The 27,665-nt window shown below is 52.9% G+C and overlaps 12 protein-coding genes across 12 annotated transcripts; 5 read left to right on the top strand and 7 right to left on the bottom strand.

Moving 5' to 3' along the window:
• Nucleotides 1–2,102: 2,102 nt before the first annotated feature.
• On the bottom strand, nt 2,103–3,781 carry JN550_010813 (uncharacterized protein; the record flags this gene model as incomplete). The annotated part of the gene is made up of 4 exons (XM_049309109.1): nt 2,103–2,216; nt 2,343–3,212; nt 3,279–3,464; nt 3,515–3,781. 4 exons carry the CDS (start codon nt 3,779–3,781, stop codon nt 2,103–2,105), a joined length of 1,437 nt encoding a protein of 478 aa, XP_049167203.1.
• Nucleotides 3,782–6,052: 2,271 nt separating this feature from the next.
• On the top strand, nt 6,053–7,506 carry JN550_010812 (uncharacterized protein; the record flags this gene model as incomplete). The annotated part of the gene is made up of 3 exons (XM_049309107.1): nt 6,053–6,204; nt 6,301–7,417; nt 7,477–7,506. The coding sequence occupies 3 exons, from the start codon at nt 6,053–6,055 to the stop codon at nt 7,504–7,506; spliced, it is 1,299 nt and encodes a 432-aa protein (XP_049167202.1).
• Nucleotides 7,507–8,066: 560 nt separating this feature from the next.
• On the top strand, nt 8,067–8,496 carry JN550_010811 (uncharacterized protein; the record flags this gene model as incomplete). The annotated part of the gene is made up of 2 exons (XM_049309106.1): nt 8,067–8,201; nt 8,272–8,496. 2 exons carry the CDS (start codon nt 8,067–8,069, stop codon nt 8,494–8,496), a joined length of 360 nt encoding a protein of 119 aa, XP_049167201.1.
• Nucleotides 8,497–8,793: 297 nt separating this feature from the next.
• JN550_010810 (uncharacterized protein) lies at nt 8,794–10,782 on the bottom strand (the record flags this gene model as incomplete). The annotated part of the gene is made up of 1 exon (XM_049309105.1): nt 8,794–10,782. One exon carries the CDS (start codon nt 10,780–10,782, stop codon nt 8,794–8,796), a length of 1,989 nt encoding a protein of 662 aa, XP_049167200.1.
• Nucleotides 10,783–12,181: 1,399 nt separating this feature from the next.
• Nucleotides 12,182–13,630, top strand: JN550_010809 (uncharacterized protein; the record flags this gene model as incomplete). The annotated part of the gene is made up of 3 exons (XM_049309104.1): nt 12,182–12,238; nt 12,318–12,617; nt 12,671–13,630. The coding sequence occupies 3 exons, from the start codon at nt 12,182–12,184 to the stop codon at nt 13,628–13,630; spliced, it is 1,317 nt and encodes a 438-aa protein (XP_049167199.1).
• A 404-nt stretch (nt 13,631–14,034) lies between these two features.
• JN550_010808 (uncharacterized protein) lies at nt 14,035–14,993 on the top strand (the record flags this gene model as incomplete). The annotated part of the gene is made up of 4 exons (XM_049309103.1): nt 14,035–14,244; nt 14,368–14,419; nt 14,543–14,898; nt 14,946–14,993. The coding sequence occupies 4 exons, from the start codon at nt 14,035–14,037 to the stop codon at nt 14,991–14,993; spliced, it is 666 nt and encodes a 221-aa protein (XP_049167198.1).
• Nucleotides 14,994–15,295: 302 nt separating this feature from the next.
• On the bottom strand, nt 15,296–16,414 carry JN550_010807 (uncharacterized protein; the record flags this gene model as incomplete). Its single annotated transcript, XM_049309102.1, has 1 exon — nt 15,296–16,414. The coding sequence occupies one exon, from the start codon at nt 16,412–16,414 to the stop codon at nt 15,296–15,298; it is 1,119 nt and encodes a 372-aa protein (XP_049167197.1).
• A 1,225-nt stretch (nt 16,415–17,639) lies between these two features.
• JN550_010806 (uncharacterized protein) lies at nt 17,640–19,262 on the bottom strand (the record flags this gene model as incomplete). Its single annotated transcript, XM_049309101.1, has 1 exon — nt 17,640–19,262. The coding sequence occupies one exon, from the start codon at nt 19,260–19,262 to the stop codon at nt 17,640–17,642; it is 1,623 nt and encodes a 540-aa protein (XP_049167196.1).
• A 2,317-nt stretch (nt 19,263–21,579) lies between these two features.
• Nucleotides 21,580–22,304, bottom strand: JN550_010805 (uncharacterized protein; the record flags this gene model as incomplete). The annotated part of the gene is made up of 3 exons (XM_049309100.1): nt 21,580–21,684; nt 21,833–22,072; nt 22,170–22,304. The coding sequence occupies 3 exons, from the start codon at nt 22,302–22,304 to the stop codon at nt 21,580–21,582; spliced, it is 480 nt and encodes a 159-aa protein (XP_049167195.1).
• A 1,210-nt stretch (nt 22,305–23,514) lies between these two features.
• On the bottom strand, nt 23,515–24,376 carry JN550_010804 (uncharacterized protein; the record flags this gene model as incomplete). Its single annotated transcript, XM_049309099.1, has 2 exons — nt 23,515–24,035; nt 24,142–24,376. The coding sequence occupies 2 exons, from the start codon at nt 24,374–24,376 to the stop codon at nt 23,515–23,517; spliced, it is 756 nt and encodes a 251-aa protein (XP_049167194.1).
• Nucleotides 24,377–25,097: 721 nt separating this feature from the next.
• On the bottom strand, nt 25,098–25,914 carry JN550_010803 (uncharacterized protein; the record flags this gene model as incomplete). The annotated part of the gene is made up of 3 exons (XM_049309098.1): nt 25,098–25,414; nt 25,505–25,628; nt 25,711–25,914. 3 exons carry the CDS (start codon nt 25,912–25,914, stop codon nt 25,098–25,100), a joined length of 645 nt encoding a protein of 214 aa, XP_049167193.1.
• Nucleotides 25,915–26,279: 365 nt separating this feature from the next.
• Nucleotides 26,280–27,557, top strand: JN550_010802 (uncharacterized protein; the record flags this gene model as incomplete). Its single annotated transcript, XM_049309096.1, has 4 exons — nt 26,280–26,282; nt 26,535–26,775; nt 26,839–27,285; nt 27,337–27,557. 4 exons carry the CDS (start codon nt 26,280–26,282, stop codon nt 27,555–27,557), a joined length of 912 nt encoding a protein of 303 aa, XP_049167192.1.
• Nucleotides 27,558–27,665: the final 108 nt, after the last annotated feature.

The raw sequence follows: 27,665 nt of genomic DNA, 5'->3' as shown, positions 1-27,665 counted from the left end.
CTTCGATCAGGGGCCAGCCTTACTATGGTAGAAGCACAGGGCAGTCTTAGCAGGTAGATCCCCAAAAAACAGTGTGTGCACAAGTACAGATTCCTGCATCGCCATTGTACACCCCCTGCAAAATACTCGCCCCGCTGCGGTTTTCTAGGCCTGGGACCATCCGGCACTTGGCCTGGAGCCTCCAGACTCACCGTCATCGATCGTGACTCTTGTCAATCACAGGATTACGCAGTTAGGCTGCTGGACTTGGAAGTACCCTCTAATTTAGTAGCATGCTGTCATAGTAAGAGACCTCCATGGTCCGACAGACTTGATCTGTATCCATTACCTTGGGCTAACTCAGTCATTCTGTTGAGGCGTTTGGTTCGCCCCACCCTATGAAGCACTGCTACCACGAGCGAGTGTCTTGCGACTCCCGCACAATAATAAGGGGAACTATCTCTCAAGAAGGGGCACCATCAAAGCTTGCAATGCCGCGAATCGAATACGAATTGAGTAGTCAATGACAAGCCGATATGTATACTGTAGTAGGAGGCTTGGTGAGGTCCATATGCGCGGTCAGCAGTCATGCATGGGGGCCAACCTGCATCAGAAGTCTACCTACCGGATCTGATGTCTGTCCAACAGGGCCCAAAACAGTTTGATAGATAACAACCGGACGTACTGTATTCTCCAGTCCGAATAGCGTCGGACTTATGCATGGGTACATATGCAGTGCCACCCTAGGCCAGCAGGCGAGCAGGAGTAAAGTGTGTTCCTGCGAAATGATGGGATTCGATATGGTGACACTTGGGGTACTGGCCTGCGTCTCTCCACTACGGTGTACAGTAGATTCGCGTCGCGGTGAAATTCCGCAGATATCCACTCGGGCGGCGTGCATGTAGATCAACAACGGTCAGCCTTAATAACTATCTCTGCTGCTCCACGTTAAAGCTTGGGAGGAGGCTTGCCACCAAAGTACTGTCCGAGTCAGTCATTCCACCTTGACATCGATCGAGCGGCTAAGGTGTGGAGAGAACTAGACTATATGGCCACATGGCATTCTTTCAAGCAGCCTATTTAGATTAACACCGGCCCTGAATTAATGTGGATGGATTGGAGCCGATAACCACGCTGTCGAAGCGGCTGACGGTTTTAGCTTGTTCCAACCGTTTTTCTGGAATGTGTCAATCTGTCGGGTCTGTTTTTGGTATTGATCTCGAGTCATTGATACGTATGCGTCTGCCCTCAAACTGAAACAAGTCATCGTTTGGCCACCTTCAAATTTAGCCTAGTGAGCCACGAGGAAAGAGGCCCTAATGGCACCGTCAGAATCCCTGCCCAATGCCTTGATCTATCTATTCCGCAAATGATCCACGGACTGGAAAGCTTGATTCTACTCAAAAGAGTCTTTGCGGTGATCACGCTGTGAGAAGACCAAACGGCCACGCCGTCTTCAATCATCGACACGAAAGTCAGTGAAGCCCCCGGCTAATTCGATTCCCATACTTTTGGTTAAATGAGCGAGTTGGTCTCATGGCTTAAGGCCCATTCGGGGAGTAATATGCTTCTATATTGACGTAGGCAGGGACCAGCCAATCACTAGCTTACAGGGCTAATGCCAGTCATAGTACCGTGTACGTGGAAAACTGGTAGGATCTGGCAATTCGGACCGGCAACAGCAACATCAATATTTTGTATAATACCTCCTTAATCATCGTAGCTGGATTCTCAACTGCAGTGAGGGAATTCGGCAGCTTGACTGTGATTACATCCTGCGGCGATGCCAAAAGAAGGAGCCCAGTCTACATCGATAGGCGGGATTGTCAAGTCAGCATCGCAAATTTGCCACTGTTTCTTTCAAGTTTATCGCAGTGCATTCGCTGCTTTTCGATAGCCTATCCTCTGACCAGCTATTGGTGTATAATGACCCCGTACATGGTACTAATGCAGCCCTCGCGATTCATTCATGACATTGGTTCGAAGTCTACAGAAGCCACTTTTACGGCCGAGCGCGGGGGACTGTTGATGGTCTGGAGAAATCCTGGGGTAAGTTAAGGCACCATACCACGTGGCTGGGATGGACTAACTAAAGGACAGGCTCCCGATTCATTGGCTCAAGCCTAGCTGAAGTCATCTTCGCCATTGGACGACTGTGCTGCCAACCCCTCATTCTGGGCTGCTTCCATCGATCCGAGATATGCTACCACCCTATCATTTTTGAGTAGTGCATCCCGCTGCATGAAACTGTCAGCCACAAAGCTCGAGGCACAACGGATGTGGCAGCTCGAGCGATTTAACTTTGGAAGCGAGCTCCTTGCGCCCCTGAGACATAGACTGGGGTTGAGAGAAAACCTTCTTACCTTGCTCTCTAATGCCTGCAGTGTCCTTTGCATGAGGTCTAGTTCGGCTTCTCGCAACTGTGACACGGTTCCGAGTATCTCCGCGCGTACCAGGCCCGGTAAGTTCGGCTGCGCAGGATTCGATTCAAGGGTCTCGGCTTGTTGTGAGATTCGTTCCATTATAACGGTAATGGCCCGGAGGTGGAATATCGGACTAAGTTCGTGATCACCAATAAGCGTCTCGAAGTCTGCACATCTGTCTGTCACATCTTCTTCTTGCCAGTACAGCCTCAGATGGCGAGTCCCGTCGTTTTCCTGGAGCAAGCCGAACTGGATGCCATCCTCTTCGTTTAGGCACATCAGGTACACGAACGGCGCACTCCATGCCACACCGTCTTCCGCATCCTCGACCTTGAGAGTTGGTGACTCGCCGAATATGTGTAGCTTAGCTTTAGCTAGAGGATCATCATCCATGGGCTCTAGTGGCAGCACAAAGCTCCCTGCGGGTGTGTTCGGATCAAGGAAACCGTAGCTGAACACCATCTCGGCTGCAGACTTCTTCTGACCATAGTCGATCGTGATTTCAGCACCAGATTTCACCGCAGATCCCTTCCTCAGGAGAAGGCCGACCTCGTCTTTCTGATTCTCTTCGAAGTATGCGACAGCATTTTGAGAGTGGTTGGCAAGATCGAGACATGGAACCATTGACTCCCCAGACAGTGGCAGTTCCAGAGATCTGGACCGATATAGTGCATCGAGCAGAACCCAGTCACGGACAGTGATGAGTTCATCTTGGTAGAGGAGGTCGTACCAAAAGGGAAGATCATCGCATTTTGAACAAACGTGGTCGAATTCGTGAGTCAACGCGGACAGCTTTGCAGCGACAGCAGCCTGTTATAATGTTAGACGTCATTCTATGGAACGAAGTCCATTAGTCATGACAATGAGTCGACGTACCTCAAGTGAGGTCCCTCGCAGGCAGGAGAGTTCTGCTTCTGTCCACATTGTTGGTACTGGCACTTGCGCTGGCAAGAGACTGAAATATTGGGTCCACGGTGAGAGACTGCCTTTGTGCCCTTGATAGTCTGGCGAGGAGAGCACCAGCTGCATGAGCAGGAACAAGAGGATATTCCCTCGGTGTGACTAAACTGTCGGTCAGTAAGAATAGTTCAGTGTTTGGTTGGACTACACACTTGGTGGCCCGCAGCTTCGAGCAAATCACGGAAATTCTTATCAACTTTGGCATATTCTTCCACAGCAGCAGCCGAGAGGACGAGGTCTCTTGGGATAGTGAGGAGAGTCGGAATCTCGACATTATCCTTGTCGTTCACCAAGTCCTTGTCTGCGACCAGGCCGAATCCTCTGCCATCAAGCTCTTCCGCGTGGACATCAAAGAAGCTGACATCATTGAAAGAGCACCACGCGGGAAAAGCTGGCAGAGAAAACTCACCGCGGCGCATCGTGGGATCAGTTGAGCCTCGAGACGATATCCTTGATCAATATGTATCCACGCCTTGTCATGGATGGATTCGCTGACTCCAGTATCATGTCGCTGTCGTGATCTGACGCACGATGTCCAAGCTCACATCTCTCCAAGGTTGCACTGGACCTCAACCACCGCAAGGCTAGGGGACTTTTCGGCGGGGCAGTCGCAGCAGCCCGCTAAACTACCCAAGTTAGGTACCGAGGTACCTACGTACACCTAGGCAAGCTAGGTTCCTGAACTACGTATAAATCATTCGTTCAACGACAACATCTCTTCGAGCTCAGTTACGTTGATCTTCTTTGATTGCGCATACAGTGGGAGGCGCAGACTTGCCATAGATTTGAATAACATGCCTGAAAAAACAAATCAATGAATATGCAACACTCGACTCGTTCAAATCGCGCACAGGCTTCCTATAAAGTCATCCCGAATCTAACTGCTCTAATCGATGCCAAGATAGTAGGTGTTTTTGACATGGAACAGCTGGCAGTGTTATCGTAGATGGTTTCCTTGCCGCCACTTAGCCGCCAGAGCCTCCACGGACAGTATAGCCAGTATATTAGCCACCCTCCGCATCGAGATGCCGTTCTACGTAAAACCCATGGATGGTTTTGTCACCGGAGGCGTTAGCACCAATCCGCAATTGGGTGAAGAAGTCATCTTCCGGCTGGTATGTACGGTGAGGGAGAGGGGTCTTAGATGTCATCGAGTCAGACAATATACCACGTGTCTTCAGAGTTCGGGATTCAAGATTAAGTTTCATACTGAAGACAACATAAGAGGATTAACTATCGTCGACCAGGGATAACAGGTGGCGTAGGACTTACATCGCCATGATACATTGTATTCGTTTCTGTACATGTAAATAAGGGCCTTGGTTTTGTTACATAAAACTCATAGTCAATCGTGTCTCACTCCAGAATGAGCATTTCGTCCTTTATTCCTCCATGCTCAATACTCACCACCCATGAACCCCCCTGAGTAACGTTCGCCGATTGGACTGTAAGCGCCTCACCCTGTGGGCCGTATAACATGAGGGACTCGAGCTTTGACAAGGATACAAACAGGATCACCCGGGAGTGCTTAAGGGCGCATCTGGCTGAGGCGGGTGATGAGCGGTCAGGGAAACCCTCTTGAAAGAGCTAAAAGTGATGAGGCACTCGTCGTAAACTGTAAGAAATGCCCTCATCTCGATCGTCAATGACAAATGATTTGGAAGTAAAGTGGGAAGCAGGGTATCTGGAGCTTGCGAACATTCCGGAAAGAGCTTGAGTATGCTCCCGGTGCTCGATACCATGCGTAGTACCCATATCACATATCAGCGTACGCCAAAGTTGCTTGAGTAGGGCATGTATCATCTCGTTTACACCGCCGGAAGTGAGGGAGAAGCACTCACCCAGCCACGGACCCCATTTGTCCGTCAAATACAGCTCGTCGTCACTTGCATAGAGTCGTGGCACCACCTTTTGCTTTGCGCTGACTACAGTAGACGCGTGATGATATGGTGAATGTAGCAGCGTGAACAAGATGCGAAACGCGATCGACAACAAAGGCCCGGCAATGAAGGCTTCTTTTATCGACGCCTGATACTGTTGGCTCCTCCGGGCCCCCCAGCTCTAAATGGTTCAATCTTTTCGTTGCTCAAGGCTGTTCCTTGACTGCTCCCACGAAGATCAGGAACCCACGAGGGAAGGTGCAGGTCGCTTCCCTTTTCTAGTGATAGTCACAACAAAGAATAGCTTTTGTATCCAACTATTGACCAGATAGCCTATCCCGCGGACATTTCACAAATGCTCAGTCCATAGTCCAGAGCTGGGATATTGGGACTGTCGCGAATTCCTGCTCTGGCCACATTGGCCTTGTACCCGTGGATTTTATGGTTGCAAGCTCAGAGAGAAAGCTTTTATACAATACAATCATGCTAGCCTTATCATCGTCACCGTGATATGTCAAGTAAATCGCAAGTGATGATTGCAAGTAGTGCCCAACGCCTTAGCTGCCAATCAGGTGCTTAACTCATCAATCAGGTATTACGTAGGCACTTATAGTAGCGGACAGAGCCGCGCGATCGGCGCCGATCCAGCAGCACCTTAACCCCACCACCAAATTCTCTGCCCCGCGGTGCCATCCAGCGCTGCAACAAGGCTTCGTAGACGGTGGTCCAGTTACACACCTTTATACAGTGAAGTGTATGTACACCGGACCTAGACCCTCTTGAGCCACAATCACCAGCGCAGGAGCTACGATGCCTCGCGACCCCTTGATCGGCATTGTAGGCAAGCCGTCGGCCGGCAAGAGCACCACGCTCAACAGCTTGACCGACGCCTCCTCCAAAGTTGGTGCGTCCTCACCTCAACCCGAGCCCATGCGCGTCCCGAAGCCCCCGCTGATTCTCGAGTGCGAATTATAGGAAACTACCCGTACGCCCTCTCTCCCCCCCTCCCTCCCGCGCATGTTACGTTTCCGGCGCTGACGGGTACTTCCTCCCCATAGATTCACGACCATCGATCCCCAGAGGGCCATCGGCTACCTGCAAATAGACTGCGCCTGCAAGCGCTTCGACCTCCAGGACAAGTGCAAGCCCAACTACGGCGGCTGTATCGACGGGCGCCGCTCCGTGCCCATCGAGCTTCTTGATGTTGCCGGTCTCGTGCCTGGAGCCCACGAGGGCAAGGGTCTCGGCAACAAGTTCCTGGACGACCTCAGACATGCCGATGCGCTGATGCATGTGGTCGACGCGAGCGGGAAGACGAATGCCGAGGGAGAGAATACCAGGGGCTACGACCCGTCGCAGGATATTGCATGGCTGCGCGGCGAGATTGTCGCCTGGATCAAGGGCAACCTCTACGAGCGGTGGGGGTCGATAAAGAGGCGGCATGTGGCCATCAAGGCTTCGCCCGTCGACACGCTACAGAACCAGTTCTCCGGCTACGGCAGCACGTCGTCGCTCGTGGCGCGCACGCTGGATAAGCTCGCGCTCAAGGAGCCGCTGGAGGCATGGAGTGAGGAGACCGTTGACCGCGTCGTGAGCGCCTTCACCGACGAGAAGTTCCCGACCGTCATCGCGCTGAACAAGATCGATGACGCCGACGCCTACACCAATCTGATGAAGATTACGAAGATGTACAAGGACAGCCCGGTAGTGCCGTGCTCCGCAAAGGCAGAGCTGTTCCTGCGCAAGATGGCGAAGCAGGGCTATGTCCAGTACACAGAAGGCAGCGACTCGGTATGGACGAGGCAAGATCTCATCGATGACGGCGATCCTGAAGGAGGAGGGCTGAAGGAGCTAGATGAGAAAAACCAGGAGCTCATCGACGAGTACAAGGACATGATATTATATCGGTACGGGTCCACCGGTGTTGTTCAAATACTCACGCGGGCGGCCGAGGTCTTGGGCTTGGTCCCCGTGTTCCCGGTCCGCAGTACCGCGACGTTTGGTTCAGGTTCAGACACTCGCTCGGTCTTCAGAGACTGCGTTCTGGTGAAGAGAAACTCAACAGTAGGAGAGGTCGGAAGGAAGATCATGGGCGATGCACCGCTGGCATATGTGGAAGGTGTTGGGGGCACAAGAGTCTCCGAGGATGATATTGTGTCAGTAGGCAAGCATGACGTAAGTTCTCAACTATACACCACAAGCGTTTCTGGAGCAAAGCTGACTGTTGGTAACAGATCTTATCCTTCAAAATCGGAAGAGCATGAGCGGTGTCGGTACGATATGGTATCAGGCGCAAGGCCGATAGTGAGGTTGATTAGACCAATAGACATACCCACATGCTCGGCTTGTGTTGCAAGCCTACGACTCCATGAACTCCATTCCAAGTGTACAGTGAAATATGGAGCTCTGAGGTCGTTGGTGGTCGACATCGGGCAAATCACTTTGGGACTCAAACTTTATTCTTGTCACTTAACCCGAACGACTGGACTTGACTGAGTGCACAGTAAAAGTAGACCGGTAAATTGGTCTTCAATTCGGTTCAATTTACAATGCACACCAGCCATATACTCGTAGAATCGTCTAATATCTGGACTGGGGGATGGTCCATGGTTTGACTATAGGAAACACTGGACGCGGCCGGCCTAAAATCACGACATCAATTGCCGACTTCTGGCAGCTGACAGCGAGAATCACAGACCACACACAATTCCACATCGTCAAACCGAGAGGCACCTAACAGCCAACACTACATTGCCTGATCTCTTATTTCAAATTGCCCTGTGAAATTGTCTCACCCGGAGCCGACTCACGCAAATCCCTCACCATGGCCCCCTCTTCGCAGCGCACGTACGTCTACAAGATCATCCCCACGGCGCCGCCGTCGCCCATCCCCGATGAATACCCCATGTCGGACCTGGACAAGACGGACGGCTTTGTGCACCTCAGCATCGCGAGCCAGGTAAGTTTCGGGGCCCTCGAGCTCTCGTACGGCGAACCTGGGGCAGTCGCTCGCTCACACAGTGTTCCAGATCCCCACAACGGCCGGCCTCTTCTTCCAGTCGGCCAGCAGCCTCTGGGTCCTGAAGCTGCGCTTCACCTTTGCGGATAAGGTGACGTATGAGAACGGTGAGGAGTGCCCACACCTGCACGGCAACTTTGGTGCTGCGGATGTCGAGGACGCCAAGGAGTTTACGAGAGGGGAAGGAGAAAAATGGGAGGACGCATTCCGGCGGCAGGAGGGCTGGCTGGTTTAGACATGGAGCAGGGTTGGGCACATATTTCAATATAGGCAGCTCCGCGCTGTAGTGACCTAGTTATTGGTCTAATCATAACCAGCACGTATATACACCACGCACATATTGGAGGTTACTTCACTTGGAGTCGCTTATAATGTAGGCGATGAACCTCGAGGGTACTGGGCTCCGCTGAGTTCTTCTTACAGTAGTACCATTGGTGCGGGCCATTGCTGTCTATCAACCATGTAGTTTCTGATGTCATTACGGGCAACTTGTCCTAGAAGTGCACAGCACAGGCAATCTTGAGATCTTGATCTATTGACCTAGTCGCTTGGTCTTCTTACCACCAACCACAGTCCACGAATCATCCGGAGGCTGGAGTGAGCCATCGGGGCCCATGTTCCATCCCTTCATTTGCAAGTTCTTCCACTCGTCCCTGACCTTCAATCTCACAAGTTCACCAGCTGCCCTGGCATCCTCTGCGCTGTCATGACCTTTGATGTGGTTTTCGTCATCGGATTCAATCTGGATCTTGCGATCCAGCAGGCTTTCCATCAGCCACTTCAAACTGTTCCGAGCTGGTAGGCCGCGCTTATGTGGGAACAGTAAGATTGTGTCGACAATGACTGGGTGAATGATACGCATGGCGTTGAGGTCATTCTCCAGACCATGGCCGACAAGAGGCGTATCCGGAGAGATGAGACTGAAAAGGAGGTCTCGCGCATCTCTGGGCGATGGAACAATCTTGAGCTTTCGTCGAGGGGGCTGCGAGGCATCCTCGGATGGAAGAAGAGTGGGATGGGGGTCATCGCCAGGCTTCCACCGTTCCGCTTCAGCCATGTCCTCAGGTCGCACTCCGGAGTAGCGGGTGTTGAGATCAATATACTCGCCTACAGGATAGACAAGAATGTCGAGCAGCTCTTCGCCACTAGGCCAAGAGACCGCAGTCAGGCGAATTAGCTCCATGCCGTAGACGGTGTACCCCATCTCGCAGTCGAAGCCGACAGCTCGACCCTCTGGGACATCGGGATTGAGAGGGGTCTCCGCAAAATTGAGGACAGTAGCGAGTCGGTTAGGATCGGTGGTCTTAAAGACGTGACTATTCCCAGTGACACAACCTTCTGTGTCGCCCATAGTTTGGTCACAGCATCGCCATTTTTTGGACGATGGTGTCGGATCACCAGGAGCCTTATAGGTGAAGTAGCTTTTGCCAGGATGGTGAACACATGATCCACCAGATGTCAATGCGCCATCAGATTCCCTCCGGCCAGGGAACACCGTGAATCTGCGCCCACATCTGTCACAGACCTCGATGTTTCCCGAGGCTTCGACTGCTTTCTTTGCCTTTTCAACGTCTTCATCTTTGGGTATCGTTGAAATGTAGCCAAAGCGCTCCAAGCCCGAAAGAGGAGTGGACAGTCGATGAAGGAAGTCGACTTCTTGCTCTACGCTCAATCCTGTCTCAATAATCTTATGCGCCTCCTGGGATGGAGATGTTTCGCTTGAGGCTTCTTTTACAGCTGCGGCTCTTTCCATCTTCCATTGGTCGACGGATAACTTCCTGTATGTCGAAAGTCGGTTTTTCAACACGTTGCCATATATGGCTGGTTTCTTGATGGCAACTTCCTGCTCATCGTCCAGAGCCTTAACGATAAGTTCTTGCTCAGACATGATCAGCTTGGTCTCGTCATCATGGGCTACCTTCTTGAGCTCATTGTTGAGGCGCTCATATTGGGCATGAAGCAGCTTCACCAACTGGTAGCGCATGTCGTGTTTAGCAGGAGCCTTCTTCAGGTGCCGTGGATTGAGCGTCTCCGGCTTCTTTGGCGTTTTGTCGGCGGCAGCTACGTTGGGTGACTTCTGCGATGAAGCAGAACTAGTGGCTTTTCCTTTTCCAGGCAGTGAGGCACCATCAAGTCTGGACGCTGCTCTGCCCGAAGCAGTAGTCTTTCTCTGGACTGTGGGAGGGGAGATAGGCTTCATGGTAGACGCCTTGGCCGCCGTGCCTTCTGCTTTGCCTTGCGTCTTGTCCCGTGGTAGGGCCTGTGACCCGACAGAGCTTGATCCTGACTGCTCGGGTGTGGTCGAACTTGCGACCGGTGAGTTAGGTGTCAATTTCAGCCGCTTCCGTGGGCTGTCACGTTCCTCAATGGCTGTGATATTCTTCTCCAGCGCAGGGGTTTCTGTGCTCGAGACTGGAGCAGTTGCGTCATCTCCGTCGTGCTTGAAGAGGCACTGAAAAGCAGTACAGTTCTTGCCCGCGGGGCAGGGCAAGCTCTTCAGAATGCCAAGAGATGCTGCCATGATGAGAACGAATGTGGTGATAACGGCTACGAATGTGTAAAGAGAAAAGTTCATGGGTAGTTGTTTTACCCTGATACTCACGGCTCAAAGCGCCCCGTAGTGAGGGAGGACTCTGATGCGAATGCGGTGAAAATGGAAACACTGCGGGGCATCTAATGGTGAACAAGGAAGGAGTCCGCGGTCCTGGGAGCTTAGATGACCATCTTGAAATTGCGCAAACGGTGCAATTTTCCCAGATGGCAATTGCTGGTGATCGTTGACGTTGAGTGTCAACTTGCTTTAGCTGCAACCGTGCACGCGTCTGTAGCGGATGGCGGCAAGCACAGTCCAGTGATCACTGATGCCTTGGACCGCACGGTAGAGATACTGTCTGGGCACAGTGCTCACCCAGCAATTGTCCTTGGCTGGGGACTAGCTTGCGTAAATCCACAGGTCACCAACGCAATTATGTCAACAATAATAACTTCTGTGAGGCATTGCACCAACCGCCTTGAATGCCGATGATCAAAGCCTCAGCAAAATTGGACGTTGGGGTCGGCAATCGGTCAGCTAATTCGGTTGCCTTACTCTGAATATTGTGCGCCCCCAGCCATCCTCGCAAGTATGCGGCTGAGCTCGAGGTCAGCTAATGGGAGCAATACCTGACCGCATCAGCAGCGACCATTGCGTGTTGAAGTGGAGGATGAGTGTTGACGACTCAGTCAGATTACCTAGGTACAGGCTAACTAACACAATATGTCGCAGAATAAGGTAGATCAAGACCTTCTAGCCTCAAGCGATTCACGTCAACAGCGTCGCTGAGGCATAAGTTACATCCTTTCGGGCGTAGGTGGCCGGAAGAGCTTCGTCTTGCACGTCTACGTATCTAAGTTGAGTACTGGACCTTGGTGGCTAAGGTTATCAGGACAAAGCCAAGTGGGACTTTCTTATCTTCTCCCCTGAATGATGCCTATGGTACATATATAAGCGGAAGGGAAGGGCAAGATAGCGATAATCAATGGAAGTCATCCTCTCTAGCTCCAGGGACACAATTCTCTACATGGGTAGTCGCATCTATTACGGTACTGGTAACTTATTCTTCAACAGGCTGCAGGGTGTCGTCAGCACTCCCGAAACCCTGCCTTACAGCGCTCCAGAAATAGAGTTGCTGCAGCTAGTAGCGGCCCTCCCAAACCTCCGGGCCCCGAACTGTGCCTAATTCCGTCCGGGGGCGGTTTTATGCGAATGCGATTTAAGGACTCGTGGCGCGCGCCTTGGTCTGTCGTATGCCAGACAAGTTAGAAGAACTACCCCTGGGTCATACAGGCTCTCTTCAAACGCCTCGTTATCTGTTGTCACCTTGCTGCCACTTTTACCGCTTCTATTGACCTGTCTCGGCTACCTGAGCGACCAAGAAGTTATGGAATATAACGGCGGAGGTCCCGAGGCGGACCACCTCTGTGTCCTCGTCCATGGGGTACGGGCTGCGCAACTTCCACTCAACTTCCCCAAAGTACTGACAGACGTCTTGACTGACTCCAGACTTTTATTCGCAGTTATGGGGCAACCCCAGCCACATGAAGTCCGTCGCAAAAGCCCTACGAGCCGAACATCCAGCCGATAAGCTCTATCTGCTCGTCGCAAAGCGCAACACTGGCAGTTTCACCTACGATGGAATCGAGCGGGGCGGCGAGCGCGTGTGTCTGGAGATCGAGGAAGAACTCGAGGCCATCAAGCGCAAAGGGGGCAAAATCACAAAGCTGAGCGTGGTGGGATACTCCCTCGGCGGGCTGGTTGCTCGCTATGCGGTCGGGTTGCTTGGCGCGAAAGGAGTGCTGGATGAAGTTGAGCCTATGGTATGTTTACTGCAGTAGCCTGCGGCCGTTCGACGCTCACACTGACGACCCAGAACTTCACCACTTTTGCTTCGCCACATCTAGGTGTGCGGTCGCCCTTACGAGGATGGCATAACCACGTTTGGAATGTCTTGGGTGCCAGAACTCTCTCCATGTCTGGCCGCCAACTCTTCACCATCGACGACTTCAGGGGAACCGGGAAGCCACTACTTGCAATTCTGGCAGACCCAAACTCGATTTTCATGTCTTCATTGGCCAGGTTTAAGCGCCGAACTCTCTACACCAATATAGTTAACGACAGAAGTGCGGTCTACTACACGACTGGCATCGCCAAGGCGGACCCTTACACCAACATGGACCGGATCAAGGCCAATTATGTCGAGGGTTACGAAGACGTGATTCTCGATCCCCAAAACCCCATTTCACCGCGGACACCCAAAATGAGCCCTGCTACCTTTGCATCAGTCAAGGAATCCAGCTTGTGGTACATAAGGAATGCGCCAATAGCTTTGTTTCTGGTGGTTTTTATTCCCGTCGGCATTGTCGGTTTCCTCGTCAATTCCGTATTCCAAAACTTCTTTAGTTCTCGTCGAATCAAATTACACGAAAAAGGCCTTGCCGGGATTCAAGTCGAGAATTACCGCGTGCCCATTATGATCAAGGAGTTGCGCGAGGCTGTTGAGGACGTCTACGAGAATATAAACAGTTCGCAGCACCAGGAGTTTCTGGCACCTTCGGACGATGACGACGATGCCGAACTGGACGAGCGTGAACGACGCACCTTGACCTTGGAGCGCCGGCAATCGCATCCCCAGTGGCCGACACTGGCGCTGGCGCCTGAACAGTTCGACATGATCCGCTCCCTAGACAAACTTGGCTGGCGCAAGTATCCCGTGTGGATTCATAAGCACCGACATAGCCACGCGGCGATCATTGTTAGGACCGAAAAGCCGTCTTTTTCAGAGGGACATGTAGTGATGAAGCATTGGCTAAAGGAGGAATTTCTTGTTTAGATGTCACAATCCACGAGCCGTCAGGTGGCCGACCTTAGACCCGTTCTTGATGCGAGTGATTGCTGAGCCAATGTGTATCATGTCAACAATGGGAATGCAGCTATCCGAGATGCCCAGTTTGTTCATCACATGATATTGTACAATCACCTGAAGTAGTACCACGTAGACGATGCCTTGCTTGAGGAAGAGCCCTTGCTCATTCTGGTGATCTGCAATCTGACTTAGTAACGCTACACTTCCACATGTACATCAGATCATTTCCAGCAGGCGAGCCATACACCTGGACCGATCCCTTGCAGCGCTTTGGTGTTATGGACCCCCCTCACAAGTGCTAGCATCTTTATCCCTCCGCCCCTCTGGAACCCAAATTCTCTGTACCACAAATTTGACTATCTCCTATCATCATGAGCTCCACCCAGACTGTTCTCATCACAGGATGCAGCGATGGCGGCATCGGGTCAGCATTAGCACTTATCTTCCAACAACGCGGGTTCCACGTGTTTGCTACGGCACGCGATGTTTCCAAGATGTCTAAGCTCAATTGTCTGTCCAACGTCACGTTGCTTACCCTTGATGTTGTCAAGTCAGACCACATGAAGGTGGTTGTCGAAACAGTCTCTCAGCAGACTGGTGGGACTTTGAACTGCTTCATTAGCAATGCGGGACGTAATCATTTCATACCTATTTTAGACGAAAATCTGGATCAGGTCAAAGAGCTCTTTGACATAAACCTATAGGGGCCAATCGCTCTCACTCAAGCTTTTGCACCTTTGCTCATCAAAGCCGGAGGTATGGCCGCGTATATCACGTCTACGTGGATACCTGAATATCCCATTTATGGGTAAGTGCACTCGTCAAGTTGCCTCTTCATATTCTAGAGGCCCTCCTTAGGAGCTAATAGGTAAATCACAGGAACTTATGCGGCATCTAAGAAGTCAATCGAGATTGTGGCTGACACTCTCCGACTCGAGCTGGCTCCCTTCGGGGTCAGCGTGCTCAAAGTTGTCACAGGAGGAGTGAAATCCTTGGGGCAGACATATATTGAGGATTTTGCATTTTCGGCTCAGTCGCTTTATAAGGAGATTGAATATGCGATTGCTAGCAGGGCACAGGGCAATGGTGGCATGCCCAGAATGGACACTATGGAATATGCTCTAGCAGTCGCAGATGAGATCACGAAACGAACTTCCGGCCGATTTTGGTTCGGCAGTTATGCTGACAGGGTTCAATTGAGCACTACATCCACGGCAGTACCGCAGTCAGCCATGGTGAGCTTGTAATTCTCCCTGATACTGTGAATACTAATGGAATGTAGGATGCTGGAGCTGTCGTGGGTAGTGGACTCGAGAAATTGGCGAAATGACGCAGGCAGGTTGGGATCAAAGCATTGTATAAGCACTTGTCATTTTGCAAGTACAGGCCAAGTTTGAGCTCGTACTGCGGCATCTGTCTTGCCACTTGTAGTACAGAAAAGGGCAACAGCTGAGCTCGTGGCTGTGAGTTGCATGCCTGTACGTTAGAAGCGAAGAAATGTTACACTAGGTCAATAGTATAATTACATGTTGATTATGGTTTATAATATTCTCTGTTTTCAGGCTAGCTTTGCGGTACTCCGTTCTCTTACCTGTTTTTCTCCCCATCCCGTCATTGTATTATCCCAAAACGTTACAGAATATCCGCAGGCTTTACAACGACCCAGTTCTTGTCGGCCGTAACCTCGCGGCCGTTCTCAGCCTGTCCGCGAGCGGCTTGGGCAATCATGTCCTGGAGCTCGTCAAAGTATGCGTCTTTGCGGTTAACCCAGAGGTGAATACCGCCCTTGGCGACGTCGACGCCGTGGAACAGCATGTAGGTGTCGCTGCCAGGAGTATCACCGGCGGCGAGGACGGGGCGCTTCCACTCGTCAATGTAGGTGAGGATAGCAGCCCACTTGCCAGCGAACCAGGTGGCGGGCGTATTGAGGTATGGCCCGAAGACGAGGTCGAGATTGCGGTCCGGGTCGTAGGTGCCATCGGCGACCTGCCGGCGCGCTGTGGTTAAGGACCCGTCCGTCGAGTTGCGCAGGAAAGAGCTGACGCCCAGCACATTTTGCGGCGGCACGTTGTACCCGTAGCGCGGGTCGCTGGCCACGAAGCGCACCAGCTCCTCGGAAGCGGCCGACACAACGTAGACGGCGATGCCATGGGCCATGAGGACGTTGTACAGTTCAGCTTGGGCACGGAATACGCGCGGCGGCGAAACACTGTCGTCGACGACGGCGTCGCCGCTCCAGTAGTGCACCGGGATGGTTGTGTTGAGCGCCATGAGATCATCGACGTGGCCCTTGAGCTCGCGCAGCGTCAAGCCGCTCCACACCTGCGCGGCCCAGGGGTAGCACAGAAGGTCATCCATGTCGCAGAGCCGCAAATAGTAGCTGTACAGCGACTCAGTGTAGTTAGCCGTGTCCTTGAAGGGGATCAGGCGCAGAGACGGATCGAGCATATCGCGTGTAAGCACGCCTAGACTCTCCAGGTACGGGATCAGCGACTCCTCCAGGTCGTACCGGTACGAGGTGTTGTCCATATCGAACACGGCATAGTTCCCCTGGTGTGCGTTCCGAGTGATCATGGCGCCAAGTGCTGCGGCGGCAGCCGGTGGCCAGTGACGGAGCAGCACCGGCGCCGTGGTGTTGCTCGGGGTCGTGCAGTTGCGGGCGCGGAGGGTCGCCGGGGTCGCATGGACGTGTGAGATGCTCCCGGTCACAAGCCAGACGACCGTAGTCTGCAACGTGCTCGAGAACTTCATCTTGCCGGGTTGGTATTGGGTTTGGGCGCCGGGTGTTCAGGGGAGCTAGAGACGGGAGTAGACTGCTACTTCGCTGTGTTACCGCGAGTTACCGGGATAGAGATGCCGGTGCAAGAGATGCATGTCGTCTACTACTTGTACCATTTTCCCCAAGGCGGCGACCGGGGCTTCCCGTACCATCTATTCCAATTGCCATACCGAACCCGGCAGACCCATCACTTCCCCGTGGATGACAAGGTGACAAGGGCAATTGATTACCGGTATTGTGTGGGGTCTAATCTTAGCAATCAGGTTCTACAACGCAATTGCTCGTCGTCAGCAATACTAGTCATAATCCTTGCTACCGATAGTGTTAGACCGCATTGGCAGATGCGGTTTTTTCTCTTCTTCTTTTTTCCTATCGTGACGTCGGTATTGTTGGTGGCTAGGTTGTAAATCACTCATTACTTTCATGCCGACAGCCGACGTCAATCTTGCCATTCTCGTTATAGTAAGGAAAGCGAACCCATGCTTTCCATGTGCATCATAAATCGCTGGAAGAGATAAGCCTGGCAGTACTGTAACATGGCGTGCGCTATACGATCGGTTTTGATTCGCGGATGGGGGTACCACTCAGTCCATAATCGACACAATACAACGGATAACCAATGACTACATCCCTAGTCGACATTTTCTTCTACACTTCCGGCCTCTCAAGTGTTCGTTAAACGTCGAAAAAGATCTATCCAGGCCCGCGGTTTTGATCACTGCTCTACTAGAAATTTAAAGGATGAAACAGTGAGAGATGAAGACATAAGTGCATCGTGAGCAAGCAGGCTTTCGAACAACGAACTTCTTCCACGTTGGCCCGTTCTATAGCCTTTTGTCAAATAGCAAACGCCAGGAACGACACTCGGTGGCCACTCTAGCTACCAACGAAGACCTACGTCAAAGTATTGTCGCAACTGTTGAACCTTTTTCTTTGCTTTTCCTTTGCTTTCCCGACTCCTTTTTTTTCTTCTGGAGTCTAGAAACGCCGCATGTTACTCCTATAGTGTTCACAAGGGTAAAACGCGTACTTGAAACTACAACACCTTTCGCCGTACATCGCAACTTGGTATTTGGGCAAAACTTCGCGTGCCAGTTGTATCAAGGAATTTGTTTACATTCCACGACACTTGCTTTGCGTTTCAAGCGTATATGATGTTCTATTTGTCCAAATGCACTACAGGAATCTTTGTTGCCTCTAGCTTCTACCTTGAGTTCCATCTTGCGGAATGGCCAACATTGATCGAGGGTACGGGTGAGATGTTTCAGTGAACCACGATGTGGTATCCAGAAACCGCCAGTCTGGCACCGTCTCCTTCCAGAGGCTCCCGGACTTCGTTCCGAATGCGACGTCTGCATCCCAGTTCCCGAGGGTCGTGAGGCCAATGGAGGCAAAAATACACCTCTCAAAGAAGTTGGCCGACCCCTCGTGCAACTGCACATGCAGCACGGCCCTCATGTATCGGTTGTGCCGCTGGGTATTTCGTGCTTTCCAGAGTTGGAGACTGCGTTGCGTCATGCCCTCGCCTCTCCTGAGAAAGGACAACCCTTCGCCACCCTGGTACAAATGAGATTTGAGCTGGCTCTTGGTCATGCAGCGTTCCACGTTCTCTGCGTCCTGCAGAGCAAATCTGGCGGAATCCTCCTCGGCGTGGTCTTCTCGCATCAAAGGCACGAATGCAGCCCAGGGCTCGGTGTCCCTTCCGAGTACAACGGAGAAAGAGATAAACAAGCAACGTTCGTGGATGCGTTCAGGAGCCGCCTCTTTCTTGCCTTTCCCTACGTCGTCCTGGTACCGTGGATTCGGCGAGAAGAAAAGCGCAGCTATCGGACCGCTCCAACCCACCGAGAATGATATTGAGTGCTGCTCTCGAAAATACGTGCAGTCTCGGAGACAGTATATTTCGTCGAGGAAAAATGGATCATTATGGTCTCGGGAATCAGGTAGACGCAGGATTTGTAAGGTGTTCAATGGAAGAAGCTCCTCTTGGGCCTTCTCCTTGAAGTGAAAAACGGTATTTTCGGTGCTCTGTAGTGACTGTCGGGAGGAGATGAGCACGGCAGTGTCATGGCGAGCGCTGTACGCCGGATTCCAGTCGCGGAAGGGAATACCAATCAGGGCTGTTTTCGCGCCACGGATTGCGCAGGCAAGTACGACGAACCGATCTGACCCCTTTTCAAAGACAGGTGCCTCGAATCGTACTCCATTTCTGACCTCGACCAAAGGCGCGTTCCTATAAGCGAATGGCACTCTCAAGACTTGATGGCTATTGGCGAAATCTCCGGGCGAGTCCGCCAGCAAGCCATGCGTTGGGGGTATGGACGCTTTTGGCGATCTGGAAAACTGGCCAACGTCACCCAACGGAGATGGTATACCCCAAGCGAACAAAGATTGGTCGTCAGAATTCTTGATGATTTCCTCCTGAAGTCGTCGAAACGCTTTGGCGCCCTCGCCGTAGATAAGCGGCATGTTGACGTCAAATATACCCATAAGTGAGTATGCTTGATCCTCTAGTCTTGTTGTCTCTCGTTTGGATGCCCATGACATTCGCCTGGCGACGCAAACATGACTTAACGTACCTGTCTCCAAAACGTGAGACTCAATGTTGGTGATAATACCCAAGCGACTACGGAGGTCCTGGTCCTTCTTAGAGCCCAATTCGTTCCAATCCGACGAGTAGAAACGAACATTTAGAGGCGCAATTAGCTCTTGTAACGTCCAGCCTCGAGTGAACCACCGGCTGCCTTCGAGCTGGTCAAGATGATGCACATCGGCGAGGTATGCGTAGCAGATGTAGGACTGCCTGTACCAGCGGAACATGGAGTTGATGGCCTCTGACAGTTCTGCCGTACTTGTCTTGTCAATACAACACCTAGATAACTTAATAAGGTGCCGCCAGCTGCCGTCAACTTAGAGAACCCACGTATCTACCCAGATCCAAGCAACTCCGTCCCGACAAGCCTGTCGGCAGGACAAGACGATTTTCTCATATCCCTTACGGTAGCGGACATCGGGCTTAGACATATCCTGAAGACTGCATTCTTCTTCTCCCCATGTATGAGATAGGATGGCGTACTTCTCATGGCAGTCGCCACTGAACTCGCAAATGTTTCCGCGTTGATAAGGCGCATGGCTTTATCTACGGTGCTCGGTGGTTGCTCAGCCAGGCAAGCTTGGTAGGAGTCTTTGAATCTGCACAAGCTGACGTTGGTTCACAGGCGATCGATATAACAAGGGAGAGAAGCTCGAGAACCATACGTATGTGAGGCAGTCACAGCCTAAGTGCGCGAAGGTGGAAGACATTGGACCCATAACAAGTGGACGAGAAGCTCGAAAAAACAAGGGTTGTTCACAGACCTTTGGACGGGGTACCGTAGGTACAACAGGTGGCCGACAAGGATCCATATTAGTGTGGAATGTACTTACCTTTTTATAGTAACTTGCAGCTATCAGCTGGCGGTTCTGGACTATGATTTCCTGAAGAGAGAGCTGGCCCGCTGGTCCTCATTTCCCCGCCTTCCTTCTACTCCCCTGCGCATTCACGTCAATTACTGGTCCGCATTTGCATTTAAACCGCCAGCATCTACGCCTAGGATCGCCAGCCGCACAAAAAAAGAAGCTTTGTCACGCAATACTGTTTGAAGAATGGTCTTTGTTGGTGGCGTGGCTTATTTATTAGTTATTTTGCTGACGCTATGTCTTTTTTTTCACAAGGAGAGAAACAAGGGCGAAACATGCGATACTGTTGCGCTGGGAGGGAAAGGTTCCTCCACAGCGCTGGGAAACATTGAACCACTGAAATACTACTGTAGCGGACCATATGCCAAAAGTGAAGTCACGTAACCGTGACGGAACCTACATAGGTACTTATCAGAACTTTCCTCGAGAAACACGTCGTCTCTCACAGAACCACGGATCTCCATTTGGAGAGTCGTGATCATATTACCACTACCTAGGCGCCTCTGGGCCGCCAATCCATTAAGAAATATACGGAAAAGCGCCGGCGAAAGGGTTGGGCAAGCCAACGGGCCAGGTGCCAGTCCAAAACGAGGCCGATGATCCCAAAAAAGCCGAGAAGAACCATCTTACATAGTTCGTTCATGGTGAAAGGGAGGAATTGATGGAGTATTCGGAGTGCTATTTGGAGAGTGCTTGTGTACCTGTATGTAATGGATGTTCTGTTTGTAGCGGGAGTACCAAGAGTTTTTTGGGGGGGTTTTATTTTTCTCCGGAAGCAGCCCAAGTCTTTATATACTACGGGACTTGAACAACATGTCATGAACAAGCTTCTTGTTGGACAGAGAAGTCAAATGTCTTCTTTCTAAACCATGGGTTTGTTAGATCAGTAGTATTGGACAACATAATTTCGAGCATACAGGCTGTTACAGCGGTCCGTCGCTTGAAGTATCAGTCGCCTCCTTTGTTCTCTGGAGAGTCGGAAAAGAAGCAGAGTCTTGTTTGCATTGTAAGTGTTATCAGGCATTCCATTGCAGTCTTGGTTGTTCCCAAGGCATGCGGATGCTATCTGCTCAAGTAGTGCTGCGACAGAACAAACCGATAAGAACTTGTAAACATTCACTTGGTCGGCTTCGGTGACATCAGAGGACTTGTCCAGACAATGGCAATGTTCAGTTGGCATGGCTTTCCAGCTAGAGTGACAACTGGGAACAGGATATCATTGGCTTTATCCAGTCGCAAAGCCCACAGTACTGAAATACTTTACCGTGTGCCTAGAACGCAATTTGTTATATTTGCAGGGTTAAAATTAGGAAGCGATACCACATACTATCATTTTGCCTTACTACTGCGGTACTACAGTAGTTTTGGCTTCGAAGGTCAACTTCACATTTCATCTAGCACGTAGCGCAAACAACTTGATAGAAAAGTGATGTATCTGATAACAGAAAACCAGCAACTCACAACATAACGAAAGACTAAGGGCGATGGCCACTACACAGAGAACTTCCATCGTTGTGCTAGGTGCCAGAGCTTTGTGAAGTGAAAGACAAACCAGACAAAGGCCCTGATAACAGAATGTAGAACAAAGAAACTCGCGTCTTCTTTCCTTGAGCAACCACTGCTTTAATTTTCCCTCCCCTCATGAGCCGGCAGAACCAATAATCAGGTCATGCGCATCTTAAACAGGTCCGGTGACGTCGCAGACGGGATCGAAGGAGATGAGCCCTTCGTCCTCGACTGTGATCTTGGCCTCCCAAGAGGGATTGGGGTTGGCGGGGATGTTCTAACAATTCGATGCGTCAGTAATGGTATGGAGTCAGTACTTGGTTGTTTTCTGAACCGAGATGCAATGTTGCCCGCCATTTCTCACTATACACTGCAAGGCAAACTAGGGCGTTATTTCCCAAAAGAGTGTAAGAATAGAAACTCACAAAGTAACCCTCGACATTCACACAGTCATAGCCGATGACGTTGGTGTCGTCGCAAACCTGCAGATAAAACTGGCGGTTGCGCTGGATGACGCTGAGGTCGCCGTTGCGCGTGTAGGTGTGCTCGGCGCCGGCCAGCACGTCGCCGCCGGGGAGCACGGCCCAGGTCGACGTGTCAGTATAGCTCCAGCGGACGTATGCTGCGATCGGAGCGCTGTTGTGCAGCACGAGACGGCCGAGGGTCTGAAAGGTGCAAGTCACGAGGCGGAGTCAGCTTTCTGCGCGATGTTTACCCCCAGAAATGGAAGGGGGAGACGGGGCCATAAGTCTCAAGACGTACCATGGGATGGTAGTTGGAGCAGGCATCGATGCGCTTGCTGATCTCGGGCACCTTCAGCTGGGCCGGCAATGCGACAGCGGACGCCAGGGCCGGGAGGGCGAGGAGGAGGGCGTTAAGAATTGACTTGGAGAACATCTTGAAAGAGGTTTGGGCCGGGTTTGAAGTGTCTGATCTTGGTTGAGCTTATTAAACGAAGGCTTGATTGATTCTTCTGACGAAGAGGAGAAACCGGTCTTTGAAGGAGATTCAAGCTCCTTATATAGCCTATTTTGTCTCTACGTTGCCCCTGCATTTTGTGCCCGTCTTGAAGAGACAAGTCCTGGATCTTCTTAGGTGTGATATGGAGTTGTATACAGATATTCACTAAGACTCAAAAGGAGGTCTTCAGCTTGCACTATCCCACGCCAATGGAGTACCCTGACCTATGACCTTCAAGCCAAGAAAAACTTGTTGAATCTTCGCCGGGCATTATAGAGCCACCTGCACAGCGTGAGCGCTGAGGTTCCTCAAATCGAAGCTCCGCAGTGACATGGCGGGCAACAATCTACTCCAAACCAGCAGTAGCATATCAAGACATCGGCATGAATCTCGTCGCCCCCAAGGGCGGTTGGTGTTGTGGCTGCCATGGATGACAAAGGCAGTCTAGACCCGGGTTTCAGCTAGCTTGAGGACGAGCGCTGGGTGGTAAAGACGACGAAAGGGGGTATATAAGCTTATTCCTGCAGTCTGGGGTGCATAAGCAGCAGATCTTGGCGCAGATGGTAGCATAGTCTACTATCTTATGGTTACACCAGTCTAATTGAATCTAGATTAGATGCATTTTTACAGCTGGGAAAAGAAGGCTAATGCTGAATAGATCATCCCATGAACAACTGGGTGAATTTAGGGGTGAATGTCACGGGGCTTTGGAGCATAGCTTCATGTCTTTGAAATGATCTAGCTCCATCAAGAACAACATCGTATTTATGACCCGAGAGGTATCTGCTCTGGGTAGCTAGACTCATAAACTCGCCTGATACGGGGTGAGAAAAATGGACGCCTTGCGAAATGTTGATGTATTGATCTGATCATGTTTACGATGGCTTTTGTACACGGACTGACCTAAAAGCATCCTCTATCTTACCACGCCAGCCACAATGCTGAACGTCACCTTGTAGTCTACTTCACGGGAGTCGCCATGACCTTGACCTCCTTTTCAACCCCCTGAAGTATTCCAAGAGATCCCTTGCGCCCAACATCATACTCTTACACCGCCTCTTCAATCCAGAAGACTTGGCCAGTCTCGACGGTCATCATTCGTCCCACCCACCGAGTCACACACTCACTGGCTCACACACCGGCTGCTCTACTCTCCAGTCCGCAGGTTCGGCATGAAGCCCATGCCGCCGCCCTCCTCACCGCCCTTGCTGCGGCGCTTGACGTGCTCGCGCAGCAGGCGCAGGACCTCGCTGTCGCGCCAGCGCGCCGGCACGGGGCGGTACGCCGGCTTGAAGGTGCCGACGGTCTGGGCCCACTCGCCCTCGCCGGGCTTGCGGTAGGGCTCCTCGGACGAGGCGGCGGCTGCGGCCACGGGGTTCGCGTTTCCGGCGGCAGCCCCCTCCTTCGGGCTCGCGAAGGGCGATGTCGGCTGCCAGGTGCCGGCTGTGCTGCTGCTGCTGCTCTGGGGGGCGGGCGTCGACGATTCCGAGGCTGCCGCGTCGGGCGAGGGCGTCTCCTGCGTTGCCCAGTAGTAGATATCCCAATCGTTCTCGTCGAGGAACAGGTCGTACTGCGCCATCTGCTCCTTGCTCATCTGCGGCAGGTACTTGTCGGCAAAGGTGGACAGCAGGAGGTCGGACTCGAGGGTTCCGCGCTTACGGGACTGGTCTGTTGGAAAGGGGCCTTGGTCAGCACACTGTTCTCCTTGTCCGGGTGGAATACAAGAATACAGTAAAGATGAACGTTTTTGGCTTATGGGGAATGAATGACTTACACACCAGCCGTGCGCGCATCGTCTTCTCGTCCTCGCCAACCCGTCGCATGGGCTCGATCTTGAACTCGGCGCCCTCGAGCTCGCCGACGCCCCTCTCGCCCTGGGGCAGAGGGTCGAGAGGCGGCGCATTGCTCACGCGGGCGCGCAGGAGGGCAGCCGCCGAGAATGGACGGACCTGTATAGCTGTCGCTCTGGGGAGCGCGGCGCGCCGTAACACAGCTCGTAATGCTGCCATGGTAGGTTCGGGGGGCTGGTGTGCGTGCGTGCGTGACAAGAGCCTTCAGACGGTGGCTGTGCGTTTGCGATATGGGCGGAGAGAGAGTTCTCAATCAAGAGGTCCGGTCTCCTTGGATGGTTGTTGGATCGTTGACGTAGAAGAATTTCTTAGCTCTGCTCCGATTTGAGGGTTGCCGAGGCCGTGGATCCCCGGACGGCCCTGGCCCGGTCTGGCCCGGCACGTCGGCCAGCGACGGAGTTCAGGGGTACAACAGTCCGCGTGTGCATTCAGTAGGAATACAGAAGTCCTCACGTATAGCTGTTTCTGCGATCAAGAGCTAATTCATACAGAATGAAAGCAATCACAGCCACCCAAGGAGTGAGCTCATATCGGTAGTAGCCTTGCCAGTGCATGGGTGTCAAGTCAAGATCAATAGCATGCGCTCTCATAAACATTGCATGCGATAACAAGAACGAGGTTTGTCAGTCATGAAGCCATTTTATTTCTCTTCTTAACTCCATTCCATCCCGCCATAAGACGCCTATACAGACACCATCATATGCTACACAGCATGGAATCGTTGATGTACATGCACATGCACGGCCATGCTGGCATGCCGAATCACCCAGCTCGGGGTCCAGCGGCCTGTGCATCGGTCGGACGGCCAAACAGGCCAAACGCCATGCTCTCTATCTGAGCAGATACCAGTTTCCTTTGCGCCAAGTTCGAAAGACGCCCTCTAGATGAGGTGCTTGGATCGGAAGTAGGCGCGCAGGTACATGATCTGCCACCCCCACAGACCGATCAGCAGCATGGTGGTGCCGACGCCGAACCACTTGACTCTGGTGTTTGTGCTCTCGTTGGTGTCTCTCAGCTTCTGTTCGCGCGAGCGGAGGTAGTCCATCTCGGTGACGATCTCGGAGATGGTCTCCTCGATGCGGCGCAGCTCGGCCTCGATGGGCTTGAGCTTCTCGGTGGCCTGGATGGCGGACCAGTCCTTGGCGTCGGCGCCGATGTCAATGTCGAGCTCGATGTGGCGGTTGGGGTTGTTGGGTCCTAGAGAACGGAGGGGGTCAGTTGGTGCGACTCAAGGTAGACAGGTGTCCCCGTTGACCCCGTTGACAGTGGGCAGGGAACGTAACGTACTGCCAGTGAGCTGGTTCTCGAAGCACACATCGAAGGCAGCGTCGGCGTGCGAGGTGAAGACCTGTCGCGACTCGCCGACAACGTCCTTGGCGCGGCCATACTCGTTTCCTACGGCATCCTTGATCTGCAGGGCGGGAGTGGGCTCAGTTAGCTAGCGTGCTGGGTGTACGGAGAGGAAGTACGGGGGAGGAAGGGTCCTGACGCACGTGGATGTTGACAACCATGCCGTCGCCCTTGTGGCCGTCCGAGGTGGCAGTCACAACGACGAGGGTGTCCTTGGCGACAAAGTTCCGTATGCATCTCTCATTCCTGCCGTGCTTTGCTTCGAGGTCGAACTTGAGGGCGGAGGTGGCGGCGATGAAGAGCAGCAGGGCGCAGAGGCGCTGCAGCAATGTCCCCGCGACGGCCATGATGGTGCAATTGGTAGGGCGATGCTCCGAAGGTGGCAGGCTCAGAACATGGACGCTCGAAGATCGACGAGAAGGGAGACGGGAGGCTGAGAAGTCGGGGATCTGGTTGCAAGCTCGTGCTGCGCTGCGGCTGCTGGGCTGGACTTTTGGATGGATGGGCAGACGGACAGTTCGACGTGTCTTCCACAAAATCCAACAGGGGTAGGGCGACTTGGCTCACTTGGCCAGCTTGAAGGATATGCAACTAAGCGGAGGAGCTGTGGCCGTGGCCAATGGGCAGCATGTCAGTTTTGAGCAGCGACGCTGTCTGCTGCTCCGAGTTACTGGCAACCTGAACCTCACCTATCCATCAGTATCTAGGTACAATGGTACGTGAACGAATAGACGAATCTTTACAAAACAGTCCTGGCCCCTTCTTACATCTCACGACGACCTGTACGGATATACAGAACATCTGGGTGCAAGATGCAGTTAAGCAGCCTGCTGGCCACCAAGGTACAGACAGATCTGGGGGGGACCAGAGCTGAGCTTCAGGGACTCTAGCGGCCCAGGCCAGCTGGGCGAGTGCTCCCCTGGCCACTGCATGGAAACGCTAAATTCAATATGTGGGGCTCTTTCAGCCGGCGGGTACCCCGATTGAGCCTCAAGCCTCTCAGGCCCGTCACCTTGCCTGTCTGCCTTTTCGAGCCTCGTCGCGCTTTGTTCCGAGCCATTCTTCGAGACCACCTCCGACGACCATCTCCCTCGAGCTCTCCGTCCGTCCAGCACGCACACGACAAGGCGCAGGCTCCGACAGCGACTATCTACAAAACACCGCGCACGTTCAGGTCTCCCCGCTTACGTCCGCCAAGATGCCCAAATGTCAGTCCCCTCGCCACCACTCTCTCCATCTCTTCCCTCGCCCATAGCTAACCGCGCCGACAGTCTTCTGCGACTACTGCGATGTCTACCTGACGCACGACTCCATGTCGGTCCGCAAGGCCCACAACAGCGGTCGAAACCACCTGCGCAACGTCGTCGACTACTACCAGCAGATTGGCCACGAGAAGGCCCAGTCCGTCATCGACAGCATCACCTCGTCCTACGCCGCCGAGGGCCAGGCCCACGCCAACCCCATGCTCCCCCAGAACCAGCCCGGACACGGTGGCGCCGCCTTCCCCGGTGCTCCCGCCTTCCCGGCCGGCATGCCCCCGCCCTTCCCTGGCATGCCCCCTCTGCCAGGCATGCCGCCCTTGCCCGGTATGCCCGGTGCGCCTCCGCTGCCGCCTGGAGCCTTCGGTGCTCAGGGCCTACCACGTAAGTACCGCCCTTCTCCTTCGCACCCCCGACAGCATCGCTACCAGCCGTACTCCCGCTCCGGATACGCCTACGGTAAGAGGTACAACGATCAAAGGACCCGGTCTAACGGACGTTTCGCTGCAGCTCCTCCCGGTGGTGGACGAGGCGCCCCATCATTCCCACCTCCCGGCGCCGGTCCGAGCGGCCTCCCCCCGTTCCCAGGAAACCTCCCCTTCCCGCCCCCGGGTGCGCCGGGCGCTCCGCCGTTCCCTTTCCCGGGAATGCCCCAGGGTGCACCGGGCTTCCCAACGCCTCCTGGAATGCCCCCGTTCCAACCCCCGCCAGGCCAGCAGGGTGGACGTTAGGCTGCTGTGAGTATCCGTGGAACTTCATCGCCAACGGCACTGGACTACGGAAACGAGAAAGAACAACTCTGGATTTAGCTTCGGACTCCTTTGGGGTCCGATGCTTCG

The sequence above is a fragment of the Neoarthrinium moseri genome, assembly GCF_022829205.1.
Source record: "Neoarthrinium moseri strain CBS 164.80 chromosome Unknown scaffold59_Wmoseri_CBS_16480, whole genome shotgun sequence".
NCBI lineage: Eukaryota > Fungi > Ascomycota > Sordariomycetes > Amphisphaeriales > Apiosporaceae > Neoarthrinium > Neoarthrinium moseri.
This window is presented reverse-complemented; position numbering and strand designations above follow the sequence as displayed.